The 16072-nt window shown below is 44.2% G+C and overlaps 1 protein-coding gene across 5 annotated transcripts in view; it reads right to left on the minus strand.

Moving 5' to 3' along the window:
- PLCB1 (phospholipase C beta 1) overlaps nucleotides 1-16072 on the minus strand; it is a 346939-nt gene that overhangs the window by 69631 nt on the left and 261236 nt on the right. For all 5 annotated transcript variants that reach the window (XM_071582157.1, XM_071582156.1, XM_071582161.1 and 2 more), the window contains exons 17-23: nucleotides 14776-14860; nucleotides 13568-13692; nucleotides 13154-13308; nucleotides 11234-11398; nucleotides 9351-9450; nucleotides 6781-6885; nucleotides 6005-6114 (exon numbers count right to left, since the gene is read on the minus strand). In XM_071582157.1, the coding sequence (XP_071438258.1) occupies nucleotides 6005-6114; nucleotides 6781-6885; nucleotides 9351-9450; nucleotides 11234-11398; nucleotides 13154-13308; nucleotides 13568-13692; nucleotides 14776-14860 (845 nt within the window). The remainder of the gene's footprint in view (nucleotides 1-6004; nucleotides 6115-6780; nucleotides 6886-9350; nucleotides 9451-11233; nucleotides 11399-13153; nucleotides 13309-13567; nucleotides 13693-14775; nucleotides 14861-16072) is intronic.

Genomic DNA, 16072 nt, shown 5'->3' on the forward strand with positions numbered 1-16072 from the left:
CTCCAATCATCTGGGACCTCCCCAGAGAGCCAGGACTGTTGGAAGATGATGGAGAGTGGTTTGGCAAGCTCTTCTGCCATCTCCTTCATCACCCTGGGATGGATCCCATCTGGTCCCATAGACTTGTGAAGATCCAGCTGGCTCAGTAAGTCGGTCACTATTTCCTCCTGGAATACAGGAGGGCTATTCAGCTCCCTCTCCCTGTCCACCAGCTCCAGAGGCCAGTTGTCTTGAGGGCCACCTGTCTTACTGGTGAAAACTGAGGCAAAGTAGGTGTTAAGTACCTCAGCCTTCTCCTCATCTTCCTTAACTATATTTCCCTCCAAGTCCAACAGAGAATGGAGGTTTTCCTTGCCCCTCCTTTTGTTATTAATGTATTTATAAAAGGACTTTTTGTTATCCCTAACTGAAATAGCCAAATTTACTTCAAATTCCACTTTTCTTTCCCTAATTTTTTTCCTGCATGACCTAGCTCTATCTGTAAATTCTTCGTAAGTAGCCAGCCCTTTTTTCCATAGTCTGTAAACTTTCTTTTTATCCCTGACTTCTTGCAGAATCTCCCTATTTAACCACGCTGGCCGTCTTCCCCTCCGGCTGGCCTTTCGGCACACTGGGACAGCCTGTTGCTGTGCATTCAAAATCTCCCTCTTAAAACATGTCCATCCCTCCTGGACCCCCTTGCCTTTAAAGGTTGTTTCCCAGGGTATGCTCTGAATCAGTTCTTTGAATAGGCCAAAATCTGCTCTCCGGAAGTCCAAGGTAGAGGTTTTAATGGTGGCTCTCCCTACATCCCTGAGGACTGAAAATTCTATTATTTCATGGTCACTATGCCCCAGGCGGCCTCCAACCACTACATCATCTACCAGCCCCTCTCTGTTTGTAAACAGTAGGTCTAGCAGGGCCTTACTCCTGGTAGGCTCATTTACCAGTTGATGAAGGAAATTGTCCTCTATACACTCCAGGAACCTCCTTGACTGCCTCTTCTCTGCAGTATGAAGCTCCCAGCAGATATCTGGCAGGTTAAAGTCACCCACAAGAACAAGGGCTGGAGATTTTGAGACATCTGCCAGCTGCTTGTAGAATAATTCATCCCCTTCATCATCCTGGTTGGGCAGTCTGTAACAGACACCCACAAGGGTGTCAGCCTTGTTGGCCTTGCCCCTGATTCTGGCCCACAGGCACTCAACCTTGTCACTGCTCACCTCAACTTCAACAGAGTCAAGAGACTCTCTAACATATAAAGCCACCCCTCCACCTCTCCTTCCCTGCCTGTCTTTTCTGAAGCGCTTGTAGCCCCCCATAGCAGCACTCCAGTCATGTGATTCATCCCACCACGTTTCTGTGACAGCAACTATGTCATAGTTTTCCTGCTGCACTATGGCTTCCAGCTCCTCTTGTTTGTTTCCCATACTGTGTGCATTGGTGTACATGCACTTCAGCTGGGCCATTGATTTCATTCTCAACTCGGGCTCTATGCCCTTAGGCCTATCTCTGGAGAGCCCAGTTGCCGTCCCTTCCCCCTTCAAACCTAGTTTAAAGCCCTCCTAACCAACCCTGCCAACTTATGGGCTACAGTTCTTTTGCCCTTCCTAGATAAATGAAGCCCATCTGCTTTGACGAGACTGGGCAACACGGAGTTTGCCCCATGATCAAAAAACCCAAAATTTTGACGATAGCACCATCCCCTAAGCCACCTATTGGTAAGCTGGGCTTTCCTAAACCTCTCCTCATTCATCCCAGCTAGCACAGGAACTGAGGCAATTACAACCTGTGCTCCTGTCCCATGAAGAGATCGGGTCAGTGCCTTGAAATCTTTTTTAATTACTCTGGTACTCCTTTTATTAATGTCATCACTTCCAACCTGGACAACCAACAGCGGGTAATAGTCTGAGGGTCGGATAAGTTTAGGAAGTCTTTTGGTAATATCCCTCACCCTGGCCCCAGGAAGGCAGCAAACTTCCCTGTGGGACAGGTCTGGCCGACATATAGGGCCCTCAGTTCCTCTCAGAAGGGAGTCACCGATTACAACAACCCTTCTCTTTTTCCTCTTACCTGTAGTCGTAACCCATCCGGTAGGCTGCTCCCGCTGCTGATTCCCTCCAGCCTGGCCTGACAACACACTGTACCTCACAAACAACTCCTGTCTCAGCAGCCTGTTTGTACCCCAATTACAGGAGAGAGAATTGAAATCCAGTGTCAACAACCTCACTGATGTCAAGCAGCAATAACTGCAGTAAGATGGGGAACAACATGATCTGGCCAACATTTATGACAGAGGAACAGTGTGACTGGCAAAACGAGTAGCTGTGACAAACAGACATGGTTATCCCCTCAATTCTCCTTTAAATGCCCCTCACAGTTTAATAAAAACATTTGCTACTTAGATAATCAACACTTAATACCAATATAGCCAGAATTCCTGACTTTGGCAGGTCTGTGTCCCAAAAACCACTGCAAAGGAAAGTGGGTATTTTCTGGCTTTGAGGCTGGGTTTGGATGTGCTGCAAATGCTGCATCAGAGCTTGTTGAGAAACCATTAATACAGCCTGTCAGTTTGGGCCATGAAACATCTGTTTGCAGAAACCAAAGCAGAAACCTGAGACACGATCACCAAGTGAATAAAGAGTAATTTTCACTACATCAGGCAATCTAATCTCATTAAGAAGCACTTTCTCTTCTCATAATTCATCACACAGAATGCTAAAGTAAACATGATTTTTCCTCAGTGGAGAGTATTTCAGGCTGTTTTTAAACATGATATAATGCAGCCTCTTAATTTATAGTTTCAATATTCACAGAAACTGGTTTCCATTTCACATATTGCCATGTCTTTTGCAATACATGTACTAAATAGGAAGAGACATACTCACAGAGGTATGTATCTATATGGTCTATTTTTGTTTCCACAGAGCTAAGGAGCTGTTTTCCCAGTCTCCTGGGATTGGCAGAGCTCCCCTGTGCTGCACTGTCAGGGTGAGAGGGCAGTTCTTACCTCAGTTTGCCTCTATCCTCTTTGGCAAAGTACCAGCCAGCGTAGGCAGCCCTCTGTAACAAGTGTCAGATCAACTTAATTTCCATTACTGAATCTTGGTGTGGTCATTATGGCTTGCAGAATTATGCCTGAATTCTCAGTTTAAAGGGGGTATCAGATATGCTGAGTGCAGCTGCTCTCCTAGAGATGGTTTGTTGTTTACTTTCCCTATCAAAATGATTTTATTTAACCGAAAAAGCCAAACGGCCTCATCTAATTTATATCCAGGCATGCAAAACAATAGTTTCCATTTCAACACTGTTTCATAGGTACAAACAACAGGTCAGACACATCAATGAGCCAGGAAGGCTCCTGACTCCAGCTCTGTGCTGAGAATTCACAGGCAGCCTCAGGGACATTTCACCAGCAGGCACAGCCAAAAAGCATTTCACTCTGTCTGGCTTTTCCAAGGCACCCACACACTTGTGCTCTCATGGCTGTGGGGGTGAAAATGTACAAACTAGTTACATCAAACTGCTTCAGGCTGGGATTAATTCTTCCCAAGGAACTCTCTGCAAATTTCTCTGGATTATTCCTTCTATGTGTAAAGGACAGTAGGCAGGGGAAGACTTCACTACCTGTATGTCCCTGGAGATTTACAGGGTATTCAGATAAGTACAGTTCAAGGTGTAAAAACCACACTGCAGGTATTAACATGTTTGTATTCTACAAAAACAGCTGTTCTAAGGCTAAGCTGGAAAGCAAGAACTGACCAGAAAGGTAAAGAAAGAATTTCTGTTACACTTACACTGGGAGATCTGCAAAGAAATACAGAAAAGATGCTGAACTTCTGTCAGTTCTGCAGCATTCTTTGTTTATGTCATTACACTGATCATTAACAGACAGGGTCCTGTGAAGCATAAAGGAAGGCTGGTTTACTTGTTCAAAGCAATTCACTATTAGGTAACTTATTTGACTACTACTCTGCAAGAAGCCTGAGGAGCTTCCTTTGAGTTTAAACTTCTGGATAGCAAATTAAAAACCTCTCAGTTTTCCTCTGACAGCTGCAAGAACCCAGCTCAGACAAATAAATGTGTGTGAGGGGAGTGAAAGAGCTGTGGGGAGGTGCAGTCTGTGCCAGGAGATGGCACAGCTTTGAACACCATCATTTATAGTGTGTAAGTTGGAAACTGGACACTGGAAAAGTGAAGGCAGGTGCACTCGTGTACTTTTCTTGCAAACACGCCTGGGCTGATTCAGCTGTGGTGCCACTGGAGGTACTGGCAATTACTAATCAGTGTGACTGTCGTGGGCCACTGTGAGTGAACAAAACAATCAGCCTGTCTGACAGATGAAGAAAATGTTATCATCACAGAACATGATCAGGTAATTCAAGATTTCCAAGTACAGACCAGCTGCCAAGTATCTTACCCAGAAAGAGCCTTTATAAATAGCAGGTAACAGTGGTGAACTCAGACTGCCACTTGAAGCTGCACTTCTGTACCTGTCCCTTGATACTGCAGTCAGCTCAACCATTCCCTATTTTTAGCAAATGCACCCCCACAATCACTCCAGTTTTCTTTTACAACATGTTTTTAGCTAGCCCAAAACAAGCTCCTTTATCCTGTAAGTTTCCAAGATCCCTGATATGTAGTAGCACTACAAGTCACCTTTCCTACTTCCTCTTTGCTGTAGAAGACACTCTATGACAGAATTTTTCAAACTAACAAATAAGCCTGTACATACCAGGAAAATCTGTAGTTTTTCAAAAGTAAAAATGACCTCTAAGGTATTCAAAGGATTATGTTAAAAAAACCTTTGCTATTAATATAGAATCTCATGTGTGGAGTGACCCAGATAAATGTCTAAGGTACTATTGAGCATTTCACAGTGTCCTCATTCAGCAGAACTTGTGACACTGCACAAGGAGTAAATTGCTGGCCACTGAATTGTAATGACTTTCACTCATCTGGTCTGCTTTGGGAATGTATTCTTGGTTACAAAATCTAGTTCAGTGAGGTTTTGTGCATCTGAGAATTGAAGAAGACAGGCACCAGAGCTGAGGGCAGTTTATGATTATAAAGCATTTCTCCCTCTTCACCAGAGACCTGTACCAAGTGCCTTTTGATCCACAGTGTGCCAATATCTGACACAAGCAATCGCTGAAAGGCAAAGCTGATCTTTTCAAACACTGCAAGAAGGCATCCCAGTGATATCTGGGCCAGAGAGAATGTCTGAATGTGAACAGAGCTCATCAAAACCCCAAGCTGAACTGTCAATGTTCTCAATCACACTTAGAATAACATCCCTGCATTTCTATGTACAACTCCCTCACTTATACAGGACAGTGTAGGTAACCACACACACCCAGACAGAACCTGACAACTGAAATGGTGGCTCCCACAGCTCTCAACTGAGCTACAACAGGCCTGAACATTGACTGACTCTGTGCTCCCCTCCCTCTTCATTGCTTTTTGAACATCTTGGAAGGGTTGGACCAGTTGAACTCCAGAGGCCCCTTCCCATCTAAGTAACTGTATAATTATCCTGTGTCTCTTTAGAACAGGTTTGCTCACAGAGAATGTGTAGAGAAACCATAATCTGAGATACACAAATGTTTCTCAACAACATAAGCTCTCCAGAAACAGTCTGATATTCTTTTTAAAAAGTTGTATTTTCAGGAAAAGCTACTAACAGAGCTGTCTTTTTTTGTCAGGGGAAGCAGCATCCTGCTGCAAAACAACAGACATTGACTTGTGAGGATTTCAGTCATTACATAACACAGCTGCACAGCAAACACATCACGTGGTTTTTAGTTTTCTTTACCTCTGAACAACCTCAGTGCAGAGTGTGCTGCCTTCAGTGAAGCCACACACTCAGTGCACTCCAGGCTCAGTCTGGGAGAGATTCCTACAGGTCTTCACATCATCAACACATACAACTCCCAGGGATCTTCAACAGTTGCCTTTCCAAGCAAAATAGGTGCTTTTAAATACTGCAGCATAATTTCAGAAGCTCAGAAACTTCCCTTACCTCTTTCTTTACCTCCTCTTCATCTTCCAGAGTCAGTGCAGCCAGTTGCTTAGCTCTCTGCTCCATCAAGTTCACGTATCTGATTGGATTGGATAAGGCCTCAATCACATCTGGAAATGAGGCAAATACTTCAGTCTCAAAGGCCCCGTGTTATGGCTGCAGTGCTCCCCAGGCTTTCAGGAGGAGGCAGCACTTTCCACACACTGTACAGTGCAGGGCAGTCCACCATCACGTACAAGTAACACAAACCCTCTCTGATTTTGTGCTTGGGTCTCATGAATGTGCATTTTCTTCAGTGTTTTATGATGGATTTTGAAGCTTGCAGCATTAGCCAACCAGGATCCTGCCTCACATGAGGCACACAGAGGCATTAGTAACATTCATGGTTTTTTTTAAAAAAAATCAAAATAGCTGCACAGAATACTAGGTATGGCATTTAAACCTATCCTTGTTCAGAGCCAATGCCAAAATACAATTCTCTTCCTCAAGGATGGCAGTTTGCTTAGGAAACAGTTACACACCAGTTTCATTTGTGCTTCAATGGCAAATGCCTGAGGTATTTCCTCCTTTAGAGTCTGCTGAAAATAAAAGAGTTGGCCCTAATCCTAAACCTCAGGCAAGTCCCTGTAAATCAGGCCATCTCCTGTGAGTGATGAGCCAGAATGATCCATCAGATGCAGACCTTTATTCACAGTCTGGCAAGTCACCCACACCACATGCATTTTGTGTTTCAATTAACCTTTATATTCCCCAGCAGGAAAATGTCACAGAATTACCTGCATAAGTATCAGGTACATAGTCTTTGACCTCTATGTACACAAAGAGAGCTGGCAGTGTCAAAGGCTGGTTCCTCTCATTCCTCAAACAGATGTAGTGATAGCCTGCAAAATAAGAGACAACAGTTCAGGGCACAAACCCTTCCACAGACTTTTGCAAAGTGATTGTGTTATCATTTGTTATTTATAGTGTGGCTCCAGCTGAGCAACCAACTCCAGGGACTTCTGGAAGGGAAAGATTTACCTAAGAGGGTTTCAGAGAGAAGGATACAGACACAGGGCTCTTGGAAAGGCACATGATGCTGCCTTTTAAAAGATTATTTCCTTTTATTTTTACATATGTGATTAATGCTGGAAGTTGTAATTTACTTAATTTTTTGTGCATTCTCTTTTTTACCTTCGTTTGGATGTTTTTTAGATTCATAGCTCTTTTTTAATTTTCCAAAGCAACCTGGTAGTATTTGGGAATTTGAACAGCTCAGTAAAACTGAGATGTAACTGTTCATCCACACACATGATCTAATTCAAAAAATACACAATGTGGCTTGATAGCTACAAAGTGTGTGTGTGTATAAATCCTCTCGTGTCACCACCCTCAGAAATGTAGCTGTAAAAAGAGAATTTTCACAGTGGTTTGGAAGCTGTCCTGTAAGGGCAAGGACACACATTTCAGTGCAGCTTAGCCAAGGCACCACAGCTGGGTCAGCCCCAAGCGCTTCCTCCCAGCCCAGCTCCTGCTCCTTCTCCTGTTCCCTGGCACTTCTCTGACTTTGCAGAGAGGCAGCTCAGGAAGCTTCACTCTGGAAAACACAACCTTCAGAAACTGCCAAGCACCTTCCATCAGTTTAGCTCCCAAAATGCCAGACATATTGATACCAGTGTAAAGGCATGATGGAAGAGCACAGGTAGGAATGGGAAAAAAGGATTTCCAGCCCCAACAAACTCCTGCAGCACTGCAGTGCTGCAAAGCTGCAGCCTCTGCCTCACCAAGTGGTGTCTCTCACACCATGCCTGAAGCTGCTCTCCTAAGGCACAGTCTGGGAGCTGCACATGTGGGCAGTGTCAGGATACAAGTCACGAGCAGGATGCATTTATCTGGGGGAATCCCCACTTGGCTGATGTGAACAACTCCCTCTCCATGTTAAATCCTTGCTTTGGAAATAGTGATAATTCTGTGGATTTGTGTGATAGTATCATGTAGTCTTAAATAGCATCTCAGAAAAGAGAGAAATTACACATGACAAAGGGCTCTCAGTTCTCTCAACCTCCTCCAGCAAATGTTCATCATTTACATAAACTAAAACCAACACGCTGTTCTCTATCACAGGCATAAACTAATGATTACTCCAGTCAAAAGGACAGAGAAGGGGCGTGTGGGTAAGAGCTCTCAGAAGGCCCTGCATGGTTTAACACAGTGGTCCTTGTTCTAAGGAGCACAAGCCAAAAAACAGGCACGGGATTTGGTGATCTGATTAAAGGACTCTGTGCTGCAGGTGGGCAAGAACAGAAAGGGGAGCACCCTGGTCAGAGCTCACTTTTACCAGAAAAGAGAAACCCTTCCCACCCCCCTTCTCCCCTCCAATCCCCCATCTCCCTCTGGAGCTCAGCAGCCACTCCAGGAAGTTACATCCACTAAGCCAGCAGGACATGCAGCTGGCAGAAACAAATTCTCTGCTGGATTGTTAAACTGAGCTGGCTCAGGAAAAAGTGTTGGAGATATTCTTCAGGAATAGTATGGACAACAGCTAGATATGGGGACATGACCTTTGTGCTGCTGGGCCTGACCAGGTAAGGTGCAGGGTAGATGCAGATATTCTTCCTTTCCCAGTGTAACTGGAAGCATGTTTATGGCCCATATGCTTGCCCTAATTTAGTTTCCTCCCCTCACTGAAAAAGCTGGCACTGAATCTGAACACTCCTCTTGCTCAAACTGCCAATGTCACTGCATCCTTCTGAAACAGGATCTCTGACAAGTCTCTGGCCTGGAAAACAAGGGCTGAGCTGTTGCACAGGGCAGTTCCCATTGAAGTGGACACTAATTATAATATTGTTTAGTATGGTTTAAAGAGATCACTATTGCTATTTTTCTTTTAATTTTCAGCAATGAAGATGAAGGTAATTTTGGGTTGATTTAAAGGTGTTACAGAGATACAACAGCTTGCATATAGGTCAGGCTGTGCACGTGTGTAGAAATTATGTGAGAGGAACATATTTTGTTGCATTCCCAGCCACCTTCTCTTCTCACAAAGATGACATCAAAATTAGCTGTTGCTGCCCTCTTTCCTCTTAAAAACATACAATTGCACTTCATAGCAGAAACCTGTGAGCACGAAGCTGATGCACCAGAGACAAGTGTGTGCCAAACACGCCTCTGATGCTTTAATTCTGTTGGCTTTCCTCAATCATTTGAAAGTTTAAATTTCTGGTGAAATATGGTATTTTTCTTTTTCAAAAGGGACATAGATTACGCAAACTCCCAGCTGCTGTCAGTCTGGTTTAGAGCAGTTGAGATTCTGCCTTGCAGTTTGTTTTCATTCCCCACTGTCTGTCTCAATGGAGAAAAGGTTTACCTGGTCGAATGGCTGAGACGGGCAATATCCGGTGACCAATGAACTTCCCTCCTTCCTCATACACTGCCAGCCTCAAACATGCCAGGGAAGGCAAAACCACCTAAACAAACAGGAAATCACAAAAGGTTACTAAACTATCCTACCAAGCTAGGAATGTTTACTATATACTTTAAAAAATGTGTAGAATAATCCATCTAATTTTCTACTTGATGCAAATATACATAGAAACACATATCTTAAAATTGGGCATCAATACGCCTTTTTTTTAATGTGATAAAATTTATCCAGAAAGGAAAAATAACCCTATATCTCAGAGATTCTCCAATTTATTTTCAACATTACTAAAAATAGTAGCCTATGCTTCCCTGAGCACAGAAGCAGTCAGGCACGATTGTTAACTAAATAGAGAAACCAAGTACACTAATTAGAAGTTCATTACAGAAGAAAAATGCTAGTGATGTTTCCAAACTTGAGCTCTGGCAGGCTGCCAAAGGAAAGTCATTCAGAAGGCCAAATATTCAGGGAAAAGAGCCCTGCTGCTTGGAAAGCAGCGCTGCAAGTACCGACTGCATAAACATCTGTGTGAGCTACATTTGCTGAGAGAAATCTGAAAGAAATTGTGTTACACACACACTGCATAAACATCTGTGTGAGCTACATTTGCTGAGAGAAATCTGAAAGAAATTGTGTTACACACACCTGGACTCAGGATACACTAAACCAGGCTGTTCAATGAGCAAAACCCAGAGACTGTTCTAATACTGGCTGCAAGTGGATTGCAAAGCACAGTAAGACATTCACCTTACACAGTCCTAAAACATGCTCAGTATTTTCTTCTCCTTTAAAGTTTAGAGAATGATGTCTGAAAGGTATTGTTCCACTTGCATGAGTAGCTCGGAAGCTCATGTCTCATCTCAAGTGGATGGGATTTCTGTTGTTTCACCTGGGCTGCATTTATACAGCACAATCAGTGATGAGCAGAGACAGGAGATTGCTTTGGGTGTACCAGCTCAGACAGCTGGGTTCTCAGGGCTGCATTCCCAGTATCCTGCTCTGGGGTTACCAGGAGGGCTGTTAGGGCTGCATTGCCATTGTCCTGCTCTGGGGTTACCAGCTGTTAGGGCTGCATTCCCATTGCCCTGGGCTGCATTCCCATTGTCCTGCTCTGGGGTTACCAGGAGGACTGTCAGGGCTGCATTCCCATTGTCCTGCTCTGGGGTTACCAGGAGGGCTGTTAGGGCTGCACTCTCAGTGTCCTGGGCTGCATTCCCATTGTCCTGCTCTGGGGTTACCAGGAGGGCTGTTAGGGCTGCACTCTCAGTGTCCTGGGCTGCATTCCCATTATCCTGCTCTGGGGTTACCAGGAGGACTGTCAGGGCTGCATTCCCACTGTCCTGCCCTGGGGTTACCAGGAGGGCTGTCAGGGCTGCATTCCCATTGTCCTGCTCTGGGGTTACCAGGAGGACTGTCAGGGCTGCATTCCCACTGTCCTGCCCTGGGGTTACCAGGAGGGCTGTCAGGGCTGCATTCCCATTGTCCTGCTGTTCAGCCAAGGCAGAATGCCACCCCCACTCAGCTGAAGTGCTGCTGGGCCTTGTGTGTGCTGCCCAGAGCTTGGCACTGCACCCTGACCCCAGCTCACCACACCTGCTGCTTCCAGCTGTGCCAAGGGAACAGCCAAGGGGACTTCAAACTCACTTCTTTTGGGAGGAGCCGGCACAGCTGGAGCAGCCAAAGTTCTGCAAAAGTGGTTAACTATAAACAGTTCAAGAAGTAACTATTCAGAACCTCTTCCCTTCTTTCTAACAAGTGCAGAGCTTCAGTACATCACAGAAATGCCTCACTGGACAGCGATAACAATGGCACAATGCAGTTACACCGACCTTCTTAAACACTATGGCTTCCTCTTCCCAGACAGGATTCACTGCATTGCCTTGAGAGGTCTTGGTCTTCAAAGCTTTTCTTCTGGTATCCACAGGCAGGCCAAACATGTCCACTTCTACATAGGTACCGACTTTTTTATCAGAAAGAAACTGGCCTGAAATTATCTGAAGCCAAAACAAAGGAAGATCGTTAAGAGACGCTTTGGCAGATGAGGAAATGAGTGCAGATGGATAACTCTCACTAATGATCAGATAGTATGCATTTAAAATAAAACCAAGCCAAAACTAAAGCCACAATAAACAGCAAAAACAAACCCACTGTTTAATCGCAGACACAGAAAAACAACTTGTGAGGCCTGGTTTCCTGTGACCCCGCGGGCCTGAATTCCCCTGTGAGCTATAATGTGGTTGAGATCCTGCTGCTGCCCTTCCTTCAGCAGGAATACTCATTTGGATCTCATCCTCAGTCTGGCTGCCTCTTTCCACAACACTGCATCTTTGGGAACTCTTTAGTTCTATCCAGTCTCAACAGCAGGTTCAAAAATGCTGGAAAAAAGTGGTGTAAGGAGCAGAGAAATTCAGCTGTGAGGGAGAGAACAATTAAAAAGTTGGTATTCTAAGGAAGGCTCTTCACAAAGGGTGAGGAGTTACAGTACAAAAGCAAAACTACAAAATAGTTGGCCTTTCTTAGTTTTTATTTTTAACAGGCAGCACAACCCTCAGCTTTAAAAAGTGAAGAAAGGTCTGCAATTCCTTCAGAAAGCTGAAGAGACTCAGGAGTGTGTGGCAGGGTCACTGTACCTTAACAAAGTGAGCGTTGCCTACAGCAAATCTGAATCCATTCTCAGCTGCACGTTGGATGAGCAGTGACATTGCAGAGCCTCCCCTGAGCAGAGCAGAGCAGGCAGCAGCAGCAGCTCACTGCTGACAGCTGGCTCATGACTCCTGGATGCTCAGTGCTGTTAAAAACTCTGTGCGTCTCCTAATAGCTATTGAATGACTTCCACCTCCATTTACTATAATTGCTGAACAAAGTGCCTCTAAACCCACAGGAGGGAACTGAAAGCTTTCATGATTACAGGTCACCACAAAAGGTCATCCCACACATCCTCTTTTTTTACTGTGCATGTCATCAAACTATTCCTTCACTCACATCCTCCCAGCACGGCTCTGCTTGTCTGCAGCCTGGGAGGAAATGCTTGTTTTCTCTCACTGAAACAGGAGGCTATTTTGCAGGGGGATTCTATAACACAGACACTGTTCTAATGGACAAGTCCATTAAAGGAGTAGCAGGACTTCGGAAAGTTTATGGTTTTATAACTAGATACACTGAGTATAAATCTGTCATCCTGCCACAGCCAACTCCATCTGTCCCTCTGAATATTCATGCAAGTAGTTCTCAATTTGCAGGTTCCTGACAGTCCTTGAACTTCGTTAGAGGTCCTTGAAAAGGAAGGAGGAAAAGCAAGTTGGCAGTGAATTGCAGCTGACATTTATGGTTCCACAGTTCTGCTGGAGAACTTTCAGAAAACCAGAAAAAATTATTTATACTAAACAGTGTAGTATTATAGCTGTTCCAGTCCAACTCCCACTTCACAGCAGCATGTTTTAAATCCAGCTCTTTGTTACTAAAAACACAGCCAAACTGCTCTTAAATCCATTCCCTTCCCAATTCTGTGATTCTGTGACTCTGTAATTACTTCTATGGAAAAGAATATATGCAATAAAAATACATTTATTTACCCCACAACACAAAATGTGAAGCAGAATTTAAAAATTAAACGTCACTCCATGAAGTTAAATGCATTTTATTTTCTTGACTTTAGTATAGCCATTTGCTAGGCCACTGCACCACAGAAATACAAATATATCTATGCTCTAACACTGCCATGAGAGCACTTTCACCAGCTTTGTACATACCTTGACAGACAAGGTGTTGGCTACTATTCCATCCACTATGCCTTCAGTAAATGGATCAAAGTGTTTGTCTGGTCTTCTCATGAATTCTGGCTTTAACCTGTACCCACTTTTGCCATTGTACTCGTACATTCCCATGTTTATTTGCATAGACAAATCTAGGTGTTAAAAATGTTGGTAAGAATTATGTTCTGCACAGTTAATAATTTTAAAAAGCAATAAAATAACAACAATTATTGTAATTTCATACTGACTGTAACAGAAACCCCTGTTAAAAATGTTAATTAGCAGTTCTACAGCATAATTCAACCACTACATACCTTTTAATGGATAAAACTTTCCTACCTACAAATCAGAAACTATATGAGAGAACTGGACATGTTCAGCTTACAAAACCCAGAGAACAGCACAACTTACCTACAGTTTGGAAGTTCAGAGCAACCATCTGGCAGCCAGCATTCCAAAAGACCTGTGGCATGTAGTTGGAAGAATCTACTCGTGTTCCCTTGGGGTAAATTCGGCTCAGCTGCATTTTGTTGTATCTAAATAGTGAGTAGTTAAGATACAGTACACAGGACAAAAATCACTCTGCAGGGAGGTGCAAGTGCAGTGTGAGGTGCAGGAGTCCTTCACAGAATGGAACTGGGTTCCCTTCTGGATTTCTGCAACCATAACACTTCCAGAGGTCCACAATTTGGCAGCAGATGTTATAACTATGGGGCAATTAAAGGTGCTGTTTGTTCCTGTATAGAGTACTCAGAATAAGCAAGAAAGTAGCACAGGCGTGTGCATTAAAGAAATCACATTTGCAAAATTCCATTCTTCATTACAGTTTCTAATCTGGGATTTGCCTAAGATTACACTGACAGGGGCCAGTTGGCTGTAAACAGGGAATCTTCCCCTGAATGAGGGAGAGATGCTCAGTTAAAAGGTGGTTTTCTGGTCTGACCATTAGAAGTGGCCTCTGCATACAGACAGAATGATGAGTGTACACATCTTATGGTTGAGTCTACAAATCTCTGAGATGAGAACATGCTGCAGGTTATCTGTGGAAGTACCTGCCCATTAACCTTCTTTGAGGCACTATTTTATCTTGGTCATTCATTCTCAGCTACAGCCATGATGCGAGATATTGAGAAACATCTAAAGGTCTAAACAGAATGTTCCTTAGCTTTTCTTTAGAAGTCATAAAAAGTATTAAAAAATAACTGTGTGGCCACAAACCAGCTCAGAGTTCTCAGAAGGAGAGGTGTGATGGGAAAGCAAGCACTTCATGGGACGCTGCAAAAAAAGAAGTCAGCCACATTTTGACAATTTGCTCACCATAGCTCATATCACTTCACAGAAAACAATAGATTTAACAATGACAATACAAAGAATTAGGTCTTCAATATGTAGTTTATGCCTATTCCCTCTAGTCCTAGCCCACAGCACGAGGACTCATGGCAATTTTTAAATTAGCTCATAAAAACTCAGGCCAATTAATTCATTTAGAAAGACAGTCAAATCTACAAACTTCATTTATGTTCCTTATTTCCCCAGTTCCTGTCTCCAAATTTCAATAATGTTCTGTAACAGAGCTCAGACACAGAACAACTTAGCAGCTTTCTGAAAGTCAAGGATACTCCACGAATTCCACAGGAGACTTTGTAAGTTGCTCAAGCCCTTTGGTTTCCACAAAGGAAGACATTTCAAAACTTTTGTTGCGTTCTGAAAGTTTAAAAGGAGAATAAAAACAGTAACATGTTAGAGCATGAAATCATGTGTGACACATGAGCTGTGAACAAGTGGTTCAGTCTCAGTCCCCTTATCTACAGTTCACCAGATCTTTTTGGCTTGATCCCAAAGAATTCACAGCCAGGATGGTTTGCTGGCAGCAGTAACCTCCCCCTGCACACACTCAGAGCTCCATGTGCACGGTGCTCACACAAGTATTGTCCAAGGGAGGGGTACTGGTGCTGCCCCAGCCGCTGGCAATACTCAGAGCACATCCAGAGGTCTCTGTTTGCAAACACTGTGCTGGTGCCTTGGGGAGGGAGAGCCCAAAGCTCACATCTGCGACACAGAGGTGTTGCAGCAGCTGTCTGTGGGGCCCTGCTGGCTCTCTGGCTTGTCTTTGCAGACAGATGCGAGGGCTGAGAGCCAAAGTGGGGCTGTAATAACCCATGTCCGTGTCAGATCAGACTGAGCAGTGCCCTGGCTGTGCCTGCAGCGGCTCTCGCTGTTCAGCGTGTCAGGGTAAGGTCACAGCTGTCAGACAGACATGGAAACAGCGCTGTCTAATCAGCCCTGAAGCTGCACTCCTGTGCCCAGCAGGGCTCCAGACCTAACCCCCATTCATGTGAAATTTATATGACCTTTATAATTGTTCAAACTATCTGATCTGACAATGGTGAAAAGCTCCTCCTAAGCATGTAGGTTGGTAGCACTAAATATTAATTTGTGTATCATTTGTTCCTCACCCTTTGCTGATGTGGGCACAGCCTTTCAACGTACCCAAGTGTCACATGCAGCAGAGCCTAAGTCAAGACCCTTCTAGCTTTTTACCTTTGTACAGAAGGTAAGGATTCCTGTAAATCAACAGCTTCCCATTTCATCCCAATCAGCTGTGTAGGTTGCCTAGAAGGGGCTGCAGTGCCAGAGGTCAGATCCATTAGTTATGTCAGCTCTGATCTCTTTAAAAATGAGGCAATCAGCGCCGTGTTGAAGCAAGAACTCTCCAGCCTCCCCACTTTATTTGAAGTAAACAACAAGACAGAGAAAAGGCTTGGCCTCATCCAGTTTTAGAGGTAACTGTGCTGCAGGAATCCAGGGATGGCCAGGAGGACAGCCTGGCCAGCTCCTTGGAGCCACACTGTGAAGCTGCAGGAGGGGGATAAAACTGAACAAAGGCACTTGTCCTGCAGAGAGAGGCAGGACAGA

The sequence above is a fragment of the Pithys albifrons genome, chromosome 2 (genome assembly GCF_047495875.1).
Source record: "Pithys albifrons albifrons isolate INPA30051 chromosome 2, PitAlb_v1, whole genome shotgun sequence".
Classification (NCBI taxonomy): domain Eukaryota; kingdom Metazoa; phylum Chordata; class Aves; order Passeriformes; family Thamnophilidae; genus Pithys; species Pithys albifrons.